The sequence below is a fragment of the Diadema antillarum genome, unplaced genomic scaffold, assembly GCF_040938485.1.
Source record: "Diadema antillarum isolate AM-2024a unplaced genomic scaffold, OU_Dant_1.0 seq00000898_RagTag, whole genome shotgun sequence".
Taxonomy (NCBI): domain Eukaryota; kingdom Metazoa; phylum Echinodermata; class Echinoidea; order Diadematoida; family Diadematidae; genus Diadema; species Diadema antillarum.
In genome coordinates this window covers 165,261-182,471 of record NW_027271759.1, presented here as the reverse complement: position 1 = coordinate 182,471, position 17,211 = coordinate 165,261, and the positions used below count along the sequence as shown (strand labels likewise).

Sequence of the window (17,211 nt, the reverse complement as noted above, 5' to 3'; positions counted from 1 at the left end):
AATATAAACTCTTATCAAATGAAAGTGAGTCCTCTAAAAAGAAGAAGAAGAACAAAAAAAAAAAGAAGAGTAGCACAGCATCCAATAAGGAAAGCAATTCAAAGGCATAGGCTATGGACTGACTGAATTATGAAGTGAGTTTCCAGCTGTGACACCTGAATCATTTGGTAGGAGGTATCGGGGACTTTTGTAAAACAAAGCTAAAAAAAGAAAAAGAAAAAAGATAACCTTACGACAAGGGAGGTCAAAAGACCATTAAAAAAACAACATAATAATAATGAGGATGGCATCAGACCATAATGCCACCAGACCATGATGCCCTTCTTTGGTTGGCTAGCACAGGGAACAAAACAAATGTAGAAGAAATCACTGGTACATGAAAAACATCCTATATCCTATATCCTAAGTTGCTGCATTTTGGCCTTTTTTATCAACCCAATGAGGATAAGGGGTCTAGGGCAATTACCCCCTGGGCAATTATCCCAGACCCTTCCCCTGACCCTAACCCTAATCCTAATCCTGAACCTTATCCTAACCCTAACCCAAATTCTAACCCTTAACCTAACCCTAACCCCAATCTTTATTCTAACCTTATCACTAACCAGTATTTAGCCGGGGGGGGGGGGGGGGGGGGAGGAGGTAATTGCCCTGTTAATGCTATACCACCTATTTCCCACAGAAGCCTGACTGAGTATACCTGGGACTAGTCTTTAATGGGCTAAGACATGTTTATAGATAAAAGTACTGCTAGACAGCCAGTACATATGTACTTCGTTGCTAACATGCACTGTGCTCACCTCTAGATAACAGTGAAAGGCAGCTGAGAGATCTAGACTAATTATTCTATTCAATATTGACCAAATCAACAAATGCTGGGAGGGCTAATCATAAAGCAATTCATGAACAAAACACTCCACATCAAATGATTCCTTATTTTGTTTGAGCAAGTGTCTATTCTTTCTACGAGGGAGGGGGAAGTGAGCAATAATTCTCCATTTGAAATCCATGTGCATTGCCAGGCATCTAGATATTTCAATTTGCAGGTCATCTCCTCTCATTGAACAAATTACTGAACAAATTGAACGCTAAACAAAAGTATAGATGTATTGAATATCTGAACATTGCACAAATAATAGGCATTTACTCTAATGGACACTACACTTGGACACTGTACAGTATGTACAGTGAATAGTGTATGTGTGTGTAAGATAGAGGGGGGAGAAGTAGGGCAGGGGGACTGAGAGAGAGTCAGAAATTAGCCGTACATTAAGCACTGCAGATGAAGACAAGAGTGCACTGGTGGTGTTTTGATTACAATTGGGTTCTCTAATGTCCTAATAATGAGCTTAAAGGTGGAGAGTAGCAGCTTTTAATGCTTAAAAGCAGAATCCACTCTAATACAATGTTTTTATTTTGAGTCACAAAAAAGGAATTCAACAGCAGTGTCAACAGACATGGTCAAACCATGCAGTCCATCTTCATTCAATCCAATCATTTCACTTTTTCCGTTTTTTAAAAAAAAAATCACAGGAAATTTGTTGAATATCTCATTTTTTACGCATTAGCACTGATCATTGGAATACCAAATATTTCCTTACCCCTCATCCTGCCATTGAGTGAATGTGGAAATGGCCATAGTTGTAATGATATCCTATAACAATGGTGACCTCACACTATAATCACACCTTTTAGACCAAATAAATGGGACAGAAACAGAAAGAAATCACCGAAACATTACGTGAAAGATCATCTAAAGACGGCAATACTTCTGATTGACCATTCATAACCAGAATGTGACCCATAATCTCAAAATGTAGGATCCTGCCTAAAACTACGAAAAAGCAAACAGTTGAGGGGCTACTTATATTTTGGCCTATCATTTAAGCAACCACACATTATCACCAATCACAAGTTATGAACACCCAATTTGTTTTTACTTGCCACCATTCACACATGCTGTGCAGGACAGAGCATCGTGATGTTAAAAAAAAAAAAAACAGTTACAACCAAAGCATGACCCTGGGCATCCAAGTGTATGCAGCAAGTTTTATTCCGGAAATAAAAAAATGAATAAAGTTTCCGCGTGCCATTCACATATATCGTTCAGGGGGCAAAGTATCACAATGTTCCAAAAAATTCAAGCAGGACTGATTTTCACATCGCAATGCAAATTCACAATGATTATCCTTTTTTGTCCAAACAGTCAAATTAATGGTTTTTGCGTCGCACTGCAAAACTTGAGTTTCAAAAAAAAACTGTGTAAATGCAGCTAATGATGGAACCGACTGGTCAAAGGTACACGGCCGAGATTTGTTTGAACTCTTGAGTCGCTTCGGGTGTTTGTCAAAGATCTCTAAATACAGCCACAAATTGCCATGAGTTGTTGGGTTTGGATTGTTTTTATCTCTCTTTAGTAGACAGTTATGGGTGATTAATTGAATTATCTCTGATCTAACAGTTCCAAATAGATACACCACCTGTTCTCTGGGCAATATTCAAATTATGCTAGAAATTGAAATTCACACTTGAAGTGAGCAACACACTATGTCTTCATTTACTGGAAAAGGCTTATAAAGTGGACACTAATAGGGACAGCTGCAAGCACTTTGCATTCCATTAAATTTTCAGAACTGACAAGGAGGGAAAGGGGGAAGGGTATTGCCTTGTGACTTGTGGATGACATTTTGAGCTAAATTTGTTTTCTTATTGTACAAAATACTGCAAGTATTTACTGTAAAACAAGGAATGTTCGCGTGCATTCTAATTTCGCAAATTTCGTGAGCGCCAACATTCGCAAAATTAAAATGCACACGAAAGTTCTTGCCTACACAATATGCATTAGACACCAGTGGCAATTCGTAAAAATTTCATGCCGCGAGAAAGGCCGTCAGCTCCAATTCGCGAAATTTTCATGCCACGAATATATTGTGTTTCACAGAAACTGCTAGCCCACATTCCACAACACTCAAGAGATTGTTGAAAATGGACAAAATCACTGACAGCAGATATTGTCTCATTCTTAAAATTCATTTGCTATGTAACTTTACAATCTAATTTTCTAAGATCAAATGATGAATAGTTATCATTACAGTAAATGAATCAATTTGAGTTATATTCTAACTCAAATTGTATCATTACAAAATTAGCTTGTATTGCAATGCAATCTATTTCATCATTGACAGCAGATATTAGGGATTGTTTTCACTGGGTAATTTGAATTACCATTTTTCAGTTCTATTATGAACTTCGGTTATAATTTCATTTCAAGGAACTTTTTATTTCACACAAAAATTACAAAATACAATCCATATATCTACTAAAAGTCCACAAATATTGATATTTATTGTAAAGCACTTTGAAACATATTTGTATTAAAGGGATCGTACAGTTTTGGTTGAGACCTAATTTCAGGTTTCTAACATTTTTTGGTGAGATAATGAAAAACCTCTTATGAAATATGAAAGAGCATGTAATTCTATGAGGAATTCACTCTTTATTTGATGAAAAATGGTTTTGAAATGGCTGAGATATCCAAAAAAAGAGCGATTCTAATAAAGTGTGGGACCCACACTTTATTACGATCGCTTTGTTCTACTTTGTTTTTGGATGTTTCAGTCATTCTTAACCCGATTTTCATCAAATAAACTTTGAATTCCTGTTAAAATGGTATGCTCTGTACTATATCATAAGTGTTTTCTCGGTATCTTGCAAAAAGTTAACAGCCCAATTCTCATCTCCACCAATACTGTACCATCCCTTTAAGCGCTATATAAATATTTCATATTATTACGTATCATTATACTATGTACCAGTGATCACAAGCTCAAACATTTTATCATACTTTTCAACTTCTAATGAGACTTGATTAATAGACCAGAGATGGGAATTTTGACGAGCTCTGGATGCAAATTTCACACATATAGATAATATCGGCCAGGGGAATCTCAGTGTGGTGATAACATCATGAAAATTTCATCCGCATTGGTTCAATAGGAAACACATGACCAGCGCCACACATGGGCGCACACGACCCTCCCAAATTAGCCCAGTGAGTCTGGTAGTGCGATAGTAACCTAATCTCGGACCGCTCTCCTGATCTAATTAATCCACACCCGAGGCATGCACACCGATATGAATCCGACCCAGCGAGGGAGCTATGCCAAAGCAAGCTTCCCCTTCCACAGCGATATGTCTGTATCACAGCAATGCATTTCTATCTCCTGTTTCTCTCTCTCTCTCTCTCTCTCTGTCAAAAAAAAATGCACAAACACAGACCTTAAAAATATATATCATGTTGCAATGGAGTATAACATTACAATGCCTGGAACACCTTTAAGAAGTTAAGTCGCATAAAGATAAATATTTCCCTGCATTAGCTTTTTAAATGAGTATATTCAGCATTTGATGCAATATTTGGTACCCTGGGGTACCAAATGAAAATTCGCCATTTTGTTGAATTAATTTTTTTTTTTTCAGCGTTGTACCCTGGGTTACCAAAAAATGTGTCATTTATTTTTCAGTATCATTATGCACAAAAATGTTTTCTTATTTGTGATTATGCAACAATTAATGCATGCAACTGATAATCATTTTCTGCTCTGTTATAATCTTAACTGTTTGATATTATTGTACATATTATTGTTAGTACTGATTTTAAATTATGTTGAATTTGAATGAGATTGGACAGTAAATTTTGTTTATTATCCAAGACGTGTCAATTTGATTCATTAATATTTTTGCATTGCGTGAATGAATGATCAAGTGTGTTTTTATTAAGAGAGCATAAAACATCTCACATACAAGAAAGAAACACATTGCTCTTTGATATTGAATTTGAATCGAAGCAATGTTATTGTGGGCTACATTTCTTCACTTTCAATTATGACCTCACAAATTTGGCATGACACAATTTTCTCAAAAACTTCTTTCACAGTAACGTTTCAGTAACAGGATGAACAAGAATGTATGCTTTAACCCAGCTCTTCAATTGAAATAAATATATCAAATTATGAATAATAAAATTATGAATATCAAATATTAATATCAAATATGATCTCACATAAATCATTTGGCAAGACACAATTTTCTCAAGAGTTTCAGTAACAGCAATGCCAGGCCCACTGGTCCTTGTATCCGCTGCTAGCACGGCCATCACTGCACGCAGACGCCATGACTATGGCCGTTGCGCTGGCGTAATGCTAGCATTCGTGCTTATAATTACGTAGCGCAGTGTTCGTGTAATAATCAATTGCAGACGAAGTTCCCAGTCTACTAACAATGTTACCCCGTAAATTAATGAATACAAAATGAAATAAGAATATCATTTAAATGAAATATTTTTAATGATAACATTAGAAATCCACGTTAATATTTCATTAATCTAAGAAATAAATTCCAATTATTTAATTTGAACCTTTTTCTTTCGCATTTCATCTCTTATTATCGACCATTCGCGCACGTGTAGAAGATTATAAAGATGGCAGCCCCCATGATCAAATATTGAAGAAATACAGTTGATTTTGGGGTGAATTTTCTGGGCTTTCGGTGATTATTTTTTTTCTGAAAATAAAATTTACGGTAGATGATGTTTACAAAACGGTGTGGTGCTAGAAATTACTTCGAAAAACACCTATGGTGCTAGTTCATTGCGACGACTTTGCCGTATCCGAATTCGGAATCGGCGTATCTGGATTCGGATATGCATTATAAATAATGGGCATGAGATGGCGCTATACAACGCAGTACCCCGGGTTACAATGGTACCCTGGTGTACGGCGTGCCGAATCATTTAGAAATGCATATGATTCTTCAAACAATCAACAGCATCAATTCATGACAACATGTAGATTTCTTATATTTCAGGCATATCAAACATGAATTTTCATATATGGCTATCAGGCAATCAACCTGAATTTGAATGATCGTCTTTACACTGTGAGAAAATATCTGTTCACATTCCATGGTTGCATCTTGATGGTGGCATTTTTGTGATGTATCTCTTTCAATATCTGTGACCACCAACCTCTTTTCAAACCCTATTTCATCATTCTAGTTTGGACAAAGATGTCAAAATCTAAAATACATGTGTGTACACTGTAAATATACACATGATACAATCATAGGAAGCAATACAACATACTACACATAGTTTGAACAGAATACTTTCCTGGATGTCATTACCATCCTGTGGGTGATCTTCAGTAGATATTAAACAATCTGATTTAGGCAGAATGGCTTTACCTTGCATTTCAATGGTCTCATGTCATACCAGCTGGTCATTGCAAATTCAGTTGCTTCACTGTTTTGGATATACTGTACAGCATATAACCATCAAAATTACGATCTTGATTTTAAAGAAAGGAGATAACACTCAACTCCAACCCCCCCCCCCCCCCATGAATTTCCTAATTGTGATACACTGTATCTACACTTATTTTCCAGACTCAAAACGCTGCCCTTATAGTCTGACAGACACTCCCATGGACATAGAAAGAAAGCCAGCAACCACATTAACACAGTCTAGAACAGCATTTCTGTATGTTGGGCTGTGGCCAACTAGTGGGCCATGAAACTTTCTCAGGAGGGCTGCAACGACGACGAAAAATGAAATAAAAAAGATTTTTATTCGATCTAACTGGGCCTTGGAAAAAATTGCAAAGGCCAAAGTGGGCCTTGGGTTTAAAATCTGAGATGCTAGGGTCTGGAGGATATCTGCTTTTGGTGTTTTAATATGAGCAAGTTGGTAGAAAAGTGGGCAATTCAACATGGTTCATCTATTCCACACATGAGTATGAATGATATCATAAATTAAATTTCAGAATGTTCTAAGACTTTGAAAAGTCAGATGGGAGCTATCTATGGTACCATCATTTTAACTTTGAAGAAATCTCAAGAATATGCTGCGTGGACAAATCCCCTGAAATTAAAGTTTCCTTGACCTAAATCATACATCACTCTGACTTTCTCAGATACAAGTATGAACTCAATGAGTGCACATGGCATGCTTAACAATAGTAGGTCTCTTTCTCTGTTCTTCTCTATCTTTATATCTCAATCCATATTACATCTTTACATTTCATCAATTCATTTCAGATGATTAGCATTCTAAGACACATCTTCCATATTGCACTGACAAGGCAGATTTCCCCCAGGTCCTTATCATATCTAATAATCCACAGTCCCACCATACTTGCAAATGTGTAGGGAAACACCTGTATACGGCCAGTGTCATATCATCTTTATAATGCACATTACATAAATATTGTAATAAGCTCTGAACAAATACAGAAATTACTTTGTGGAGTCATTTGAATTTTTGTCCTTGTGGCTTCTAGGGTTAAACAGTATGCCAAAACTCTGCCATCTACCATTATGGGACTAAGGGCTGGGAAGAAGTTTTGCCATCAGGCAAATAATCTAGATAAGATGCCGCCACTCGGCTAATATCAGTGTATGAGAGAATGAAGTTCATATAAGTTGTACTTGATCTGACAGAGAATGAAAGAGGCATGGCATATTTTGGTGGAGTCAAATGTCAAGAGGTGTTTTCCCTTCCGGCTGCTGGCGACTTCTGGAGCATACGTGCATGCAAACATGTTTAAGAGTCAGCATGAAGGCCTCTTCCTGTCATTGGGAAGTGTATAAAGACCATTTCAATGGCATTGAAGATGTTCTCTCCCTGACAGTTGCTTCGCTGCCAGTATACAAAAGGGACATTCGTACTGAACATTTCATCCGTGTTACCATTTTCTCTTCCACAATTTCTGCTCTCTACTTAAATATTTGAGAATGGTTGGGTGACATTACTTTAATGTAACACACTTGGTGATACATATTCAATGGTCAAAAAAGGATTTATGCAAACTCTTTCACATGGCAAGAGAGATTCTACTTTAAATTTTCTTTTAATTCAAGCCTGTTCCAACTATTTCCAGCTTGTGAAGTGTTGAGAGTCTTATTTTGGGGATTGTATTGACAGATGGTGTAATCTGTGTTCTGATGGCAGCATACTTCATTATGTAAAAAAAAAAAAAAAAGTAACGTATGGTGACACTTCAAAGGACCTAAAGAGAAAAGATACATACCAACATTGCTTTCAATTTCAATAACAATTTTGATTTATTTTCCTATTTCTCAATGAAAAAATACATCAAATATAACAAAGTAAAAAAGAAGTAGAAGTAAAAAGCTTGCAAAAAGTGAAAAGTCATTATAAAAGGAAAAGGAATGTGTATTTTCTGCGCTTGAGGAATGGAAAGAGAAGCCCTCACACTCTTCTTGTTTTTCATTGTTTTTCAATTGTAACCCAATATAACTTGAGTAAAGGATGTCTCTCTTGCATGCTCCAAAACACACACACATCCAAACATCCACACACATGTGCATGTGCGCACATACACACACACGCACAGCTACTCCCATAAAATGGCAGAGGGGCCTCTCCAAGGCATGCTCTCGCAGGAGTGTTCTCGGGCTAAGTTAACGAGGCTCCCCTTTGGGGGGGATTTCCCTTCGCTGGTCTCACCTGCCAGCCGGGCTTCCCTGCACGCAGCCGCCATCTCATCTCTAATGTCGTTGTTGTCGGCGGCGATGGTCTCGCCCACGGCGACAAACCTCTCCACGGCAAGGTGAACAGCCTGCCCCACGCGCTCGATGGCACGACATGTCTTCTCGGAGCGGCGCGATTTCTCCTTGTGGTTCACGAGTGTGGTGATCTGAGGAGAGAACAGTGACAAGAGGTCGATAATTGATTTCCTTCTGCACCCACACTTGGGTCTTCTGTCAAATCTATCACTGCCACTACAGCAAAACGTACACACATGCACAAACATAAACACACACAAACACCACAGGATTTCTTTACCTCATTGGGTCACATTTCAACAGCAAAATCAATCACTATAATGCATTGATTTCAGTCGTATTTGTGTGAAAGTAGGGCTGTTTCGTTCTGTTTTTCAGCTCTGCCGAAAAGGGTAGGGATATCATAGGAGTCACTATCTGTGTTCTTTAAAGATCTGGATTTGACCAAACAAAATAAGAAACAAATTTCAGTGTTTACAGATATTGCATTTCATGATAATGTCAGTTTCTTTAACAACTACTTTATTTAAAAGCAGCAGAGGATTGGACCACACGAAAGATGTAGCTTTGCTAGGTATGTGTAACATACTGTATACGCCATAATAGCGAGTCTAAATTTTCGCGAATCAGGACTTCGCGACATTTTTGCGAGAGGTTAAATTCGCGATCGTGGAGTACTGAACTGAACGGAGAAATGTGCATACCAATATGTCACGTACGTGTCGATATCAGAGTAAATTTTTTCGTGTGTCTTTAATTTCGCGAATAGCAACTTGACTTGCGATATTTGCGAAAATAAAAACCTCACGAAATATTCGGCGTATACAGTACATTACATACTGGCATTTGACCTTATGGAGTGCAATATGTAGATGATCTTGGAAGTCTTGGTCCTACAAACATATGAGAAGCATCCCAAAAGCTTGTTATAAGATTTTTTTTTTGGGGGGGGGGGTGGGGGAGTCTTCACTGTGGCATGTTCTTACAGTTGCCAATGCATTGCCCAGCCATTTACAGATCTAGTTCAATTATGCAGATATGTATACATACATGTGCATATCAATATTAGCATTATATTCAGATTAAGTATGTACATTTATATTCACACATGTGTACTTAAGCATACATGTAAAGTATACTCAGCAAGTATTAGCCAGAAATACCACAGAGCCAGTACACATTAATTACAAGCATTATACATGAGTAGATGAGAATGTACAAGTCCACAAGTATATTGTTGCAGTTGTAGCTCTATGACAGATAAACTCCAAATATGGTAAGACATTGGACGTGCGTACCACACTGGTTTATTTGCCCTTTTCACTACAGATCAGTGTCCATGAGACAAGAGAAATCCTGAAAAAAAAAAATACATCTAAATTTGAACAGTTTCCTAAAGTGGCATCGATGAAAAGATGGTCAGCCCAACAAAGTAGATGGCAAATCCACGATTATTAATTCTATAACAAGGCTAGTGTACACGCCGAGGCTCAGGGTCAGCGGCATACTGCCAGCTGCGCTTCGTCCCACGCCGCATCAAAAATATTTCTTCTGCTTGCGCTGCCTCATCATCTCCATCTTGCAGTCTCCGTCAAATTTATTTTTGTGTCAGCTTCTGCATGATTCTCGCTCGGCCGGCGAGTTTCGTTGAGGTAAGAGAGTAATTGCGTCCAACCAATAATGATGAGAAAAGGTACGCTGTGGTCAAAGGATGAAGATCAGTCTAAAAATATGACATGTGAGCCACCTGCGTCATCAAAACTTTACAAAAATTATTGATATATGTCTCTCTCTCTCTCTCTCTCTCTCTCTCTCACTCTTTCTCTTTCTCTTCTTTTCCTTACATACAATATGTGTGTGTGTGTGTGTGTGTGTGTGTGTGAGTATTTGTAGGCATATACTACAGAGATATTCATATATGATGCACACATATACATGTACATCACGCATTTTGACCCACACACATCACATCAACAGATATTGTCATTATGATATTGGACTTCATTCTGTTTGTTCTAGCTATCAATATCTTTTCACCTACTTCTGAATTTGAGGAATGCACATTTCCTAATTTTTTTTTTCTGTGTCAATGGCTGCCTAATTAAAGTTGAGTGTGGTACAGTGAAAAAAAAAAAATATTAGATCAGTGACTTTATGGGGTGATGTAGTTCATAGGGCACTGAGAAGAGAAATTATAGAATCGTTTTCAAAAAGTGCCCTCCCCCATAACCTCTCGTACAGGTACTGTAAAAGTGGAAATTTTCGCGGTGTTGAAATTTTCGCGCATTTCGCGCAACCCGAAACTAGCGCGAAAATAAAAGCACGCGAATATTTTTGCTTGCCGTATGTTCCAGTAGTCGATGTCTTGATTCCGCAGAATTAAAAACACGCGAAACTCTTCTCAGCTCGCCCAGCGCGAAAAATTAGTCACGCGAAAATATCCACTTTTACAGTAGAAGACACTGAAACAAGACTGATTCCTTTAAACGACAAAGAAAGAGACTAACCTGAAAACTGAACCCGTATCAAAGAGACCGGGCAAATTGTCACACGATTGCTGCTCCTCGCATCAGAGAGAAGGATGGGGGGGGGGGGGGGGGAGGAAATGGCCCAGTTTCCCTATCGAGCTGATATTTCTATTCTCAATTCATAATTTCTTTCTCAGCCACCACCTCATGATTGAATTAGCTCTGTCTAAATGACTGCAAATGTACAATTTGGCCCGCAGCACATTTCCTTTAATTCCCACCATCTTGAATTCCAATGTTCGCTGTGTTGCTCTCAGCAACTGCGCTGCCGAAAGTCTCACACGCTGCCGCGCTGTTGATTGCAGACCACAATCGTACGCAAGAAAATTACTCACAACCTCGTCATCTTTTTTCCTTTCCCCTTGCAAGAAAATTTCTGTCCAATAAAGCTACAAAGATAAACATCTCAATCGGGTTTACCTCATATCAATTTTCAGGTCATTTTCCTCGCATTGCTGTTAACTATCTTTCTAGGTCAGCGTGATTTTCTGCCTGCATTGCTTATGATTACCATGCTGGGCAAGTATCCACCTCTCACTTGCCCGAAAGATAATTTGGGTTGCCGTGATCATGGAAGCATGCAGGTTTAATAGTAATGCTAAAAATAGAAAGACATGCACCTATGAACAAGATATTCAGAGCATGGAAGAAAGAAGAAACTTGATCTCCATATTCTTTATCTTCAGTTTAATAACAAAGCATAGATATTACTTTTTGGAAAACAATAACAAGGCAAGAAAATCCACTGCACTGCGTCCAAACAGTACCCTCACCATGACCCCAACAATTGTAATTCATACCCCCTAGCCACCACAAACACCCTCCACTTAAAGGGTTCTTCATTAGCAACTCAAAGACACGGGGCATTCATCATCCTACGGAATCAAATGTGGAGCTGTGGATGAGAGGACCTCTTCAAATGATGATGTCTCCTTTCTGCTCCTCCGTGTTTCCACGCCAACATCCATTTCTCCGTGACTCAGAATGACTCAAGCCTAATATGTAGCGCTCAGTAGCCAGATTTCAGCGTGATGATTCTCAGGACCGACGCTAACGATCTGCTGGGAATGCGTAACACCGTCAGTCGGTCAAACCCAGTTACAATTCCTTCGAGTTGCTTTGCTGCAACAAATCTTGTGCCGCACACCAATGCACATGACACACAAACATGAATTAACACACACACATACACACACACACACACACACACACACACACACACACACACACACACACACACATACAATTATTATAATAATCATTTTCATATCAATAGGAGTGCTGATAATTTTTTCTACATACAATTTCATCACAAGTCCAATACTGCATAACTACAAAGTCTGTGACATACCATGATGAAGTCAGTCATTAATTGAAGGGAAACTTCATGCATGTCATGATTCCACCACAGAATTTCATCAATGTTTTGTCAGCTTGATAGCAAAAATCAAAACAAAAATTGAGGCATCAAAACTGTTGACATCACAATGTCAAACAACTTGCTTCAGCATGCCAAGCTGCATTTGACCCCGGAACATCATTTAGGAAACTGTGACTGAATTCTTTGCTCTGATGAATTAAATGAGTTTTAACATTAGATTTCCATAATAAAATATAAAAAAAAAAAGAATCTTCGAATCATCTCTTTCTTTTGTTATACAACCTCAATGAGGTACAGTAGATGCTCTGTCATAGCAACTTCTTATAACCTCTCATTAACTGTAATTATCAAACCATGATAAATGTATCGAACCCAACTACTTCCGACACCTTTGACTACGTACATAATATATTTTTTTTTTATTGCTGTAGTTCAATTTCTTTTTTCTTGGCAATGCTTTTCTCATTTAATAAAACATGATTTCCATTTGGTTAACCAGTTACAATGTTTTGAATAGGTCATGACAGTCAAAGTCTGTACTTTTTTTTTCTAATTTTACTTATAAAAGCATGCTCCCTATCATTAATGAAATGTTGTTTTAACATCTGAAATGTTTTGCAGAAAGTGGTAGAACTCAAGGGACAATATACCTATGGTATGTTTTCATCACTTAAAGTGCCAACTTTTAACGCTCACTGTGCTCTGCTCATACGTCTGGTGCATATGTCTGGAAATTAAATGCAGTGGAATGGACATTATGTACTCCCTTTTTAGGGGGTGGGGGAATTACCTGAATGCTTAGGCCAAAAAAAAAAAAATTGTTGCATTGGCGTAACATGAGGTTTTCAAATAGGGTCGGTCAGGCGGATTTTTTTTTTTTTTTTTTTTTTTTTTTGCTACCTGCATTTTACGTGTAAAACTCGTGCTCAGCTCAGTAAACAGTTACAACTGCTGCACCGAATGTGCTGTGTTCATCTATTCTACAAATCATTTATGAGACCGATATTACTGGAATTATACCCCTTCACAGAATGTAAAGATGTTGAAATCCCTATCCTGAATGTTTTCACTTCATATTTTACTATTTTGACTTAGATAAGATAGATGCAAATTGACCCATATGTACGATCTTTTCATCGCACACGGCGATCTCTATTACAGTCCCACATATACAGATTCGTGTAAGTTCTCCACACAAGAAACCTATGGCAAAACTGTGCACAATACATTGCAGTCTGAATGCTACGTATACACTGAATAAATCTTGTTAGAGTACGCGTCCGTGTTGGAAACAGATGACGTACTGATCAAGGAAGGCTTATGCGAGGCGCTAGATCACTCCCTCGTACATCCGATATCCCCAGAGCTGTTTCCACTTCCGGGTTTGTGCGATCGCGATCGCAATCAACAAGATATTTGATATCGATAGCAAAAAAATAATAATAAAAAAACATGGGGTCGGCGGAATTTTTAGAGTCGGGCGGGTTACGCCAATGCAACAATTTTTTTTTTTTTTTTGCCTTATGGAAAGGCTTAGGGAGTTTAAGGTAGATGCCTTGTCAGGTAAGGCATTAAGAGTCACAGTACAAAGTTTAAAACCTTGTGGTGCAACATATCACAAGTCTTCTTTTTTTTTGCTGATAGACTGAAAGTTTTTATTCGGAATTGAAGATGAAGGTAAACACTTGAAGGAACATGACATACTTTTGCAGGTGATCTTTGCTTAAAAGCACTGTTAGAAATGAACACTATGGTAGGACTAAAAGGTTTCTCACTGGCAGCCAGTTTATGGGAGCATGGGCAGAGGTGGTGGAGGAAAGGGGAGGGGAGGGGAGGGGAGGGCAAATCATCACTTCCTCCTCCCCACCGGTCACACAAACACACCCTTGTTTCCAATACTCCTTCCTTCCGTCCATCCTTCACCCCACTTCGCCCATCAGGATGGATTGCAGATTGATTTGAACTGGACGTAATCAATCCGAGACCGGGGCACAGGACGTGACTGGAAGGGCGGCGGCGATACTGCGCCTGGTTTCTGCGCAGTTGCACCAAAGAAAAAAAAAATGATGGTGTGCAAATAAACGTAGTGGACAAGTTTTGCGCCCTCGTCCACAGGCAAGTTCCTGTCTACGTAACCTCTGGCGCCCCCACCCCTGTACTTACTGCCAAGTTTGACTAACAAGGCTCGTTCACACAGCCTCACGTAAGAGGAGCGATGTTTGATATTCCATTGTGCCGGGGATGATTGGTGCAGAGAGTAAACACCCTGAGAAATACCTACAGAGGGTATATCCTGGCAAACAGGTTTTGAGATACGCGTAGGCAAAGAATCCCTGAAATATTTTACCCATGAGAAAAGAACAAAAACAAAAAAGTGAAGATAATTTCAGCTACACTAAAATTAGTCCATAATAGAAGCTACATTTGTTCCACTACATCACGAATACCACTGTGGCATGTTATGTAGAACATGTAAGTAACCTCTCAGTTCTGCCACAAAGTCAGAAACGGAAAATGTTCGAGGATCTAACTGTACCACAGAAGAATGGCATTTTCTGACAAAAATATGACTCATATCTTGGAATATCAAACCATAATGCAAAATAAGTGATCTTATTGGTCAGTGCGTGGCACCCTGGTTACTGATTGGTCATGCGTAGACCGCTGGCGCTAAGCTTGAATGAACATCGCGGAGGTTGCTATAAGCAGACCTTCTATTGTCAAGAGGTGAAAACTGTCTTACCTCCCCTTGATCACGATTGCATTGCAAAGAAAACTTTGAAGGTGGTTTTCTCGAAACGCTGATTTCCTAGACCACTAGACATGCTCTCATAAAATCACCAATTATATCTCCAGAAGTGAGTACATTTATGAGTCATATTATATACAAAATTAAAGCGGAAGAGTAAGGGAATAATGTCATGTAATTTTCAGAAAGTCGTTCTCCCCTGACTTTCGGATCCTTTTGTTGTAGCGGGTCACAGTTGTCCCCATTAACCTTTGCCTGCTGAAACCTGGAGGGTGTTGTACAAAGTCAATGAAGATTTCAGAATCTTGTTGTTAGCAGATTTAATTTCAGACAGGCTATGCCGTATTTTGGGGTTCCATGACACTTGCTCCAGCAACAATTGCTCCTATGAAATATCTGGGCATCAAGCCAAACATAAATTCTACACACAAACATAACCCTAATCCTAATCCTAATCATCACATCAAACTAAACCTAAAACCACATATTGAAAATCACAGCCCTAACCCTAACCCTAAGTCCTTGGAGAAAATAAGACTGGAGCCACTGTCGCAGGAGCGAATGTCGTGTTACTGTATTTCTCATGATGTAAACACTTCTTCACAACTCATCTAATACAAACTAACCTGTACAATTCAGGAAGACCCATTGAAGCAGAACCATAGATTAAAGTTGACTAGGCAGTTTGAAGACAAAATATCATTTGGAGCTGCAGACAAAAAGGCTGAATATATCTGTCCACATACTGTTGCACACATTGTTTGAATGATGATTTGTTTCATATCTTTAAAAATTGGTACAAATTGTAGCTCTTGAAATCAAGTTGGTTTTTTTTCCAATTTTTTTTTTTGGAAAGGGAGACAGATATTTCAGCAGTTGCTGTTTGATATCTATTTCTTGGTTCATTTACCTTTAACATCATAGAAGGCCGAGACTTTGAAGCCATATTACTATGGATTGGTTTGTTTGATTTTTTTTCCCCTTTGAATTACAATAAATCAAGCCTTCTTAATGAGCAAAGCCTCGTAAAATCAAAGAGTATATTTAGAGAGTGAACCACAGGGTAAAATGTCAAATTGAGTTGAATTCTCCAAATGATGGCTGTCAAAATGGAAGGTAACTCAGATCATTAAGGAACCCATGTGGCATAGAGAAACACTCTCGCCAACTTAAATTGCCCTAAATTGCTTGTTGTAGCACTCTCAACTCGTCTGGGATGCAGAAAGCAGGTGCCTAATTGGAAGTGAAGATTGACTTCACGTGGGGGAAAAAGATACTAGAACAAAACACAATCATATCCCCAAATCCTCCAAAATCCTCCAAAATCATGTCATTACAAAATGGCCACCATTCACATTCAATGTGTGATGAAGACATTCTGTTTTCATAATCCAGGTATAATGCTTCCTTTGGGCAAACGCATGTCATTGAACTACTGTAAATCTGGAAATGTTTGTGTGCATGAACCTTTTGCAAATTTCATGAGGAGCCGAGATTCACAAAAGTAAAACATATTTGTACAAGTTTTTGTCTACACAATGCACTGAATGCCAGTGGCAATTTGTGAAAGTTTCATGCCGCGACTCTAATTCAAAAACGTTTCATGCCACGAATGTTTCCGGTTTGACAATAATGCACAAAATGCCAGTGACACAACTCCACTTTGAACTTTCATCTTGGCTAAGATGACACACATTACAACTTGGACTAATTGTGAATGGAATAAAGTTAAAGGGATCGTATAGTTTTGGTTGAGGCCTAATTTCAGGTTTCTAACATTTTTTGGTGAGATAATGAGAAACCTCTTATGAATTATGAAAGAGCATGTAATTCCATGAGGAATTCAATGTTTATTTGATGAAAATTGGTCATGAAATGGCTGAGATATCCAAAACAGAGCGATTCTAATAAAGTGTGGGATCCACCTTTTTTAACAATCGGTTTGTTTTACTATGTTTTTGGATGTGTTC

At 38.3% G+C, this 17,211-nt stretch overlaps 1 protein-coding gene across 2 annotated transcripts in view; it reads right to left on the bottom strand.

Moving 5' to 3' along the window:
• LOC139741027 (alpha-catulin-like) overlaps positions 1-17,211 on the bottom strand; it is a 144,427-nt gene that overhangs the window by 64,874 nt on the left and 62,342 nt on the right. For both annotated transcript variants that reach the window (XM_071651616.1, XM_071651617.1), the window contains exon 2: positions 8,525-8,714. In XM_071651616.1, coding sequence (XP_071507717.1) covers positions 8,525-8,714 — 190 coding nt within the window. The remainder of the gene's footprint in view (positions 1-8,524; positions 8,715-17,211) is intronic.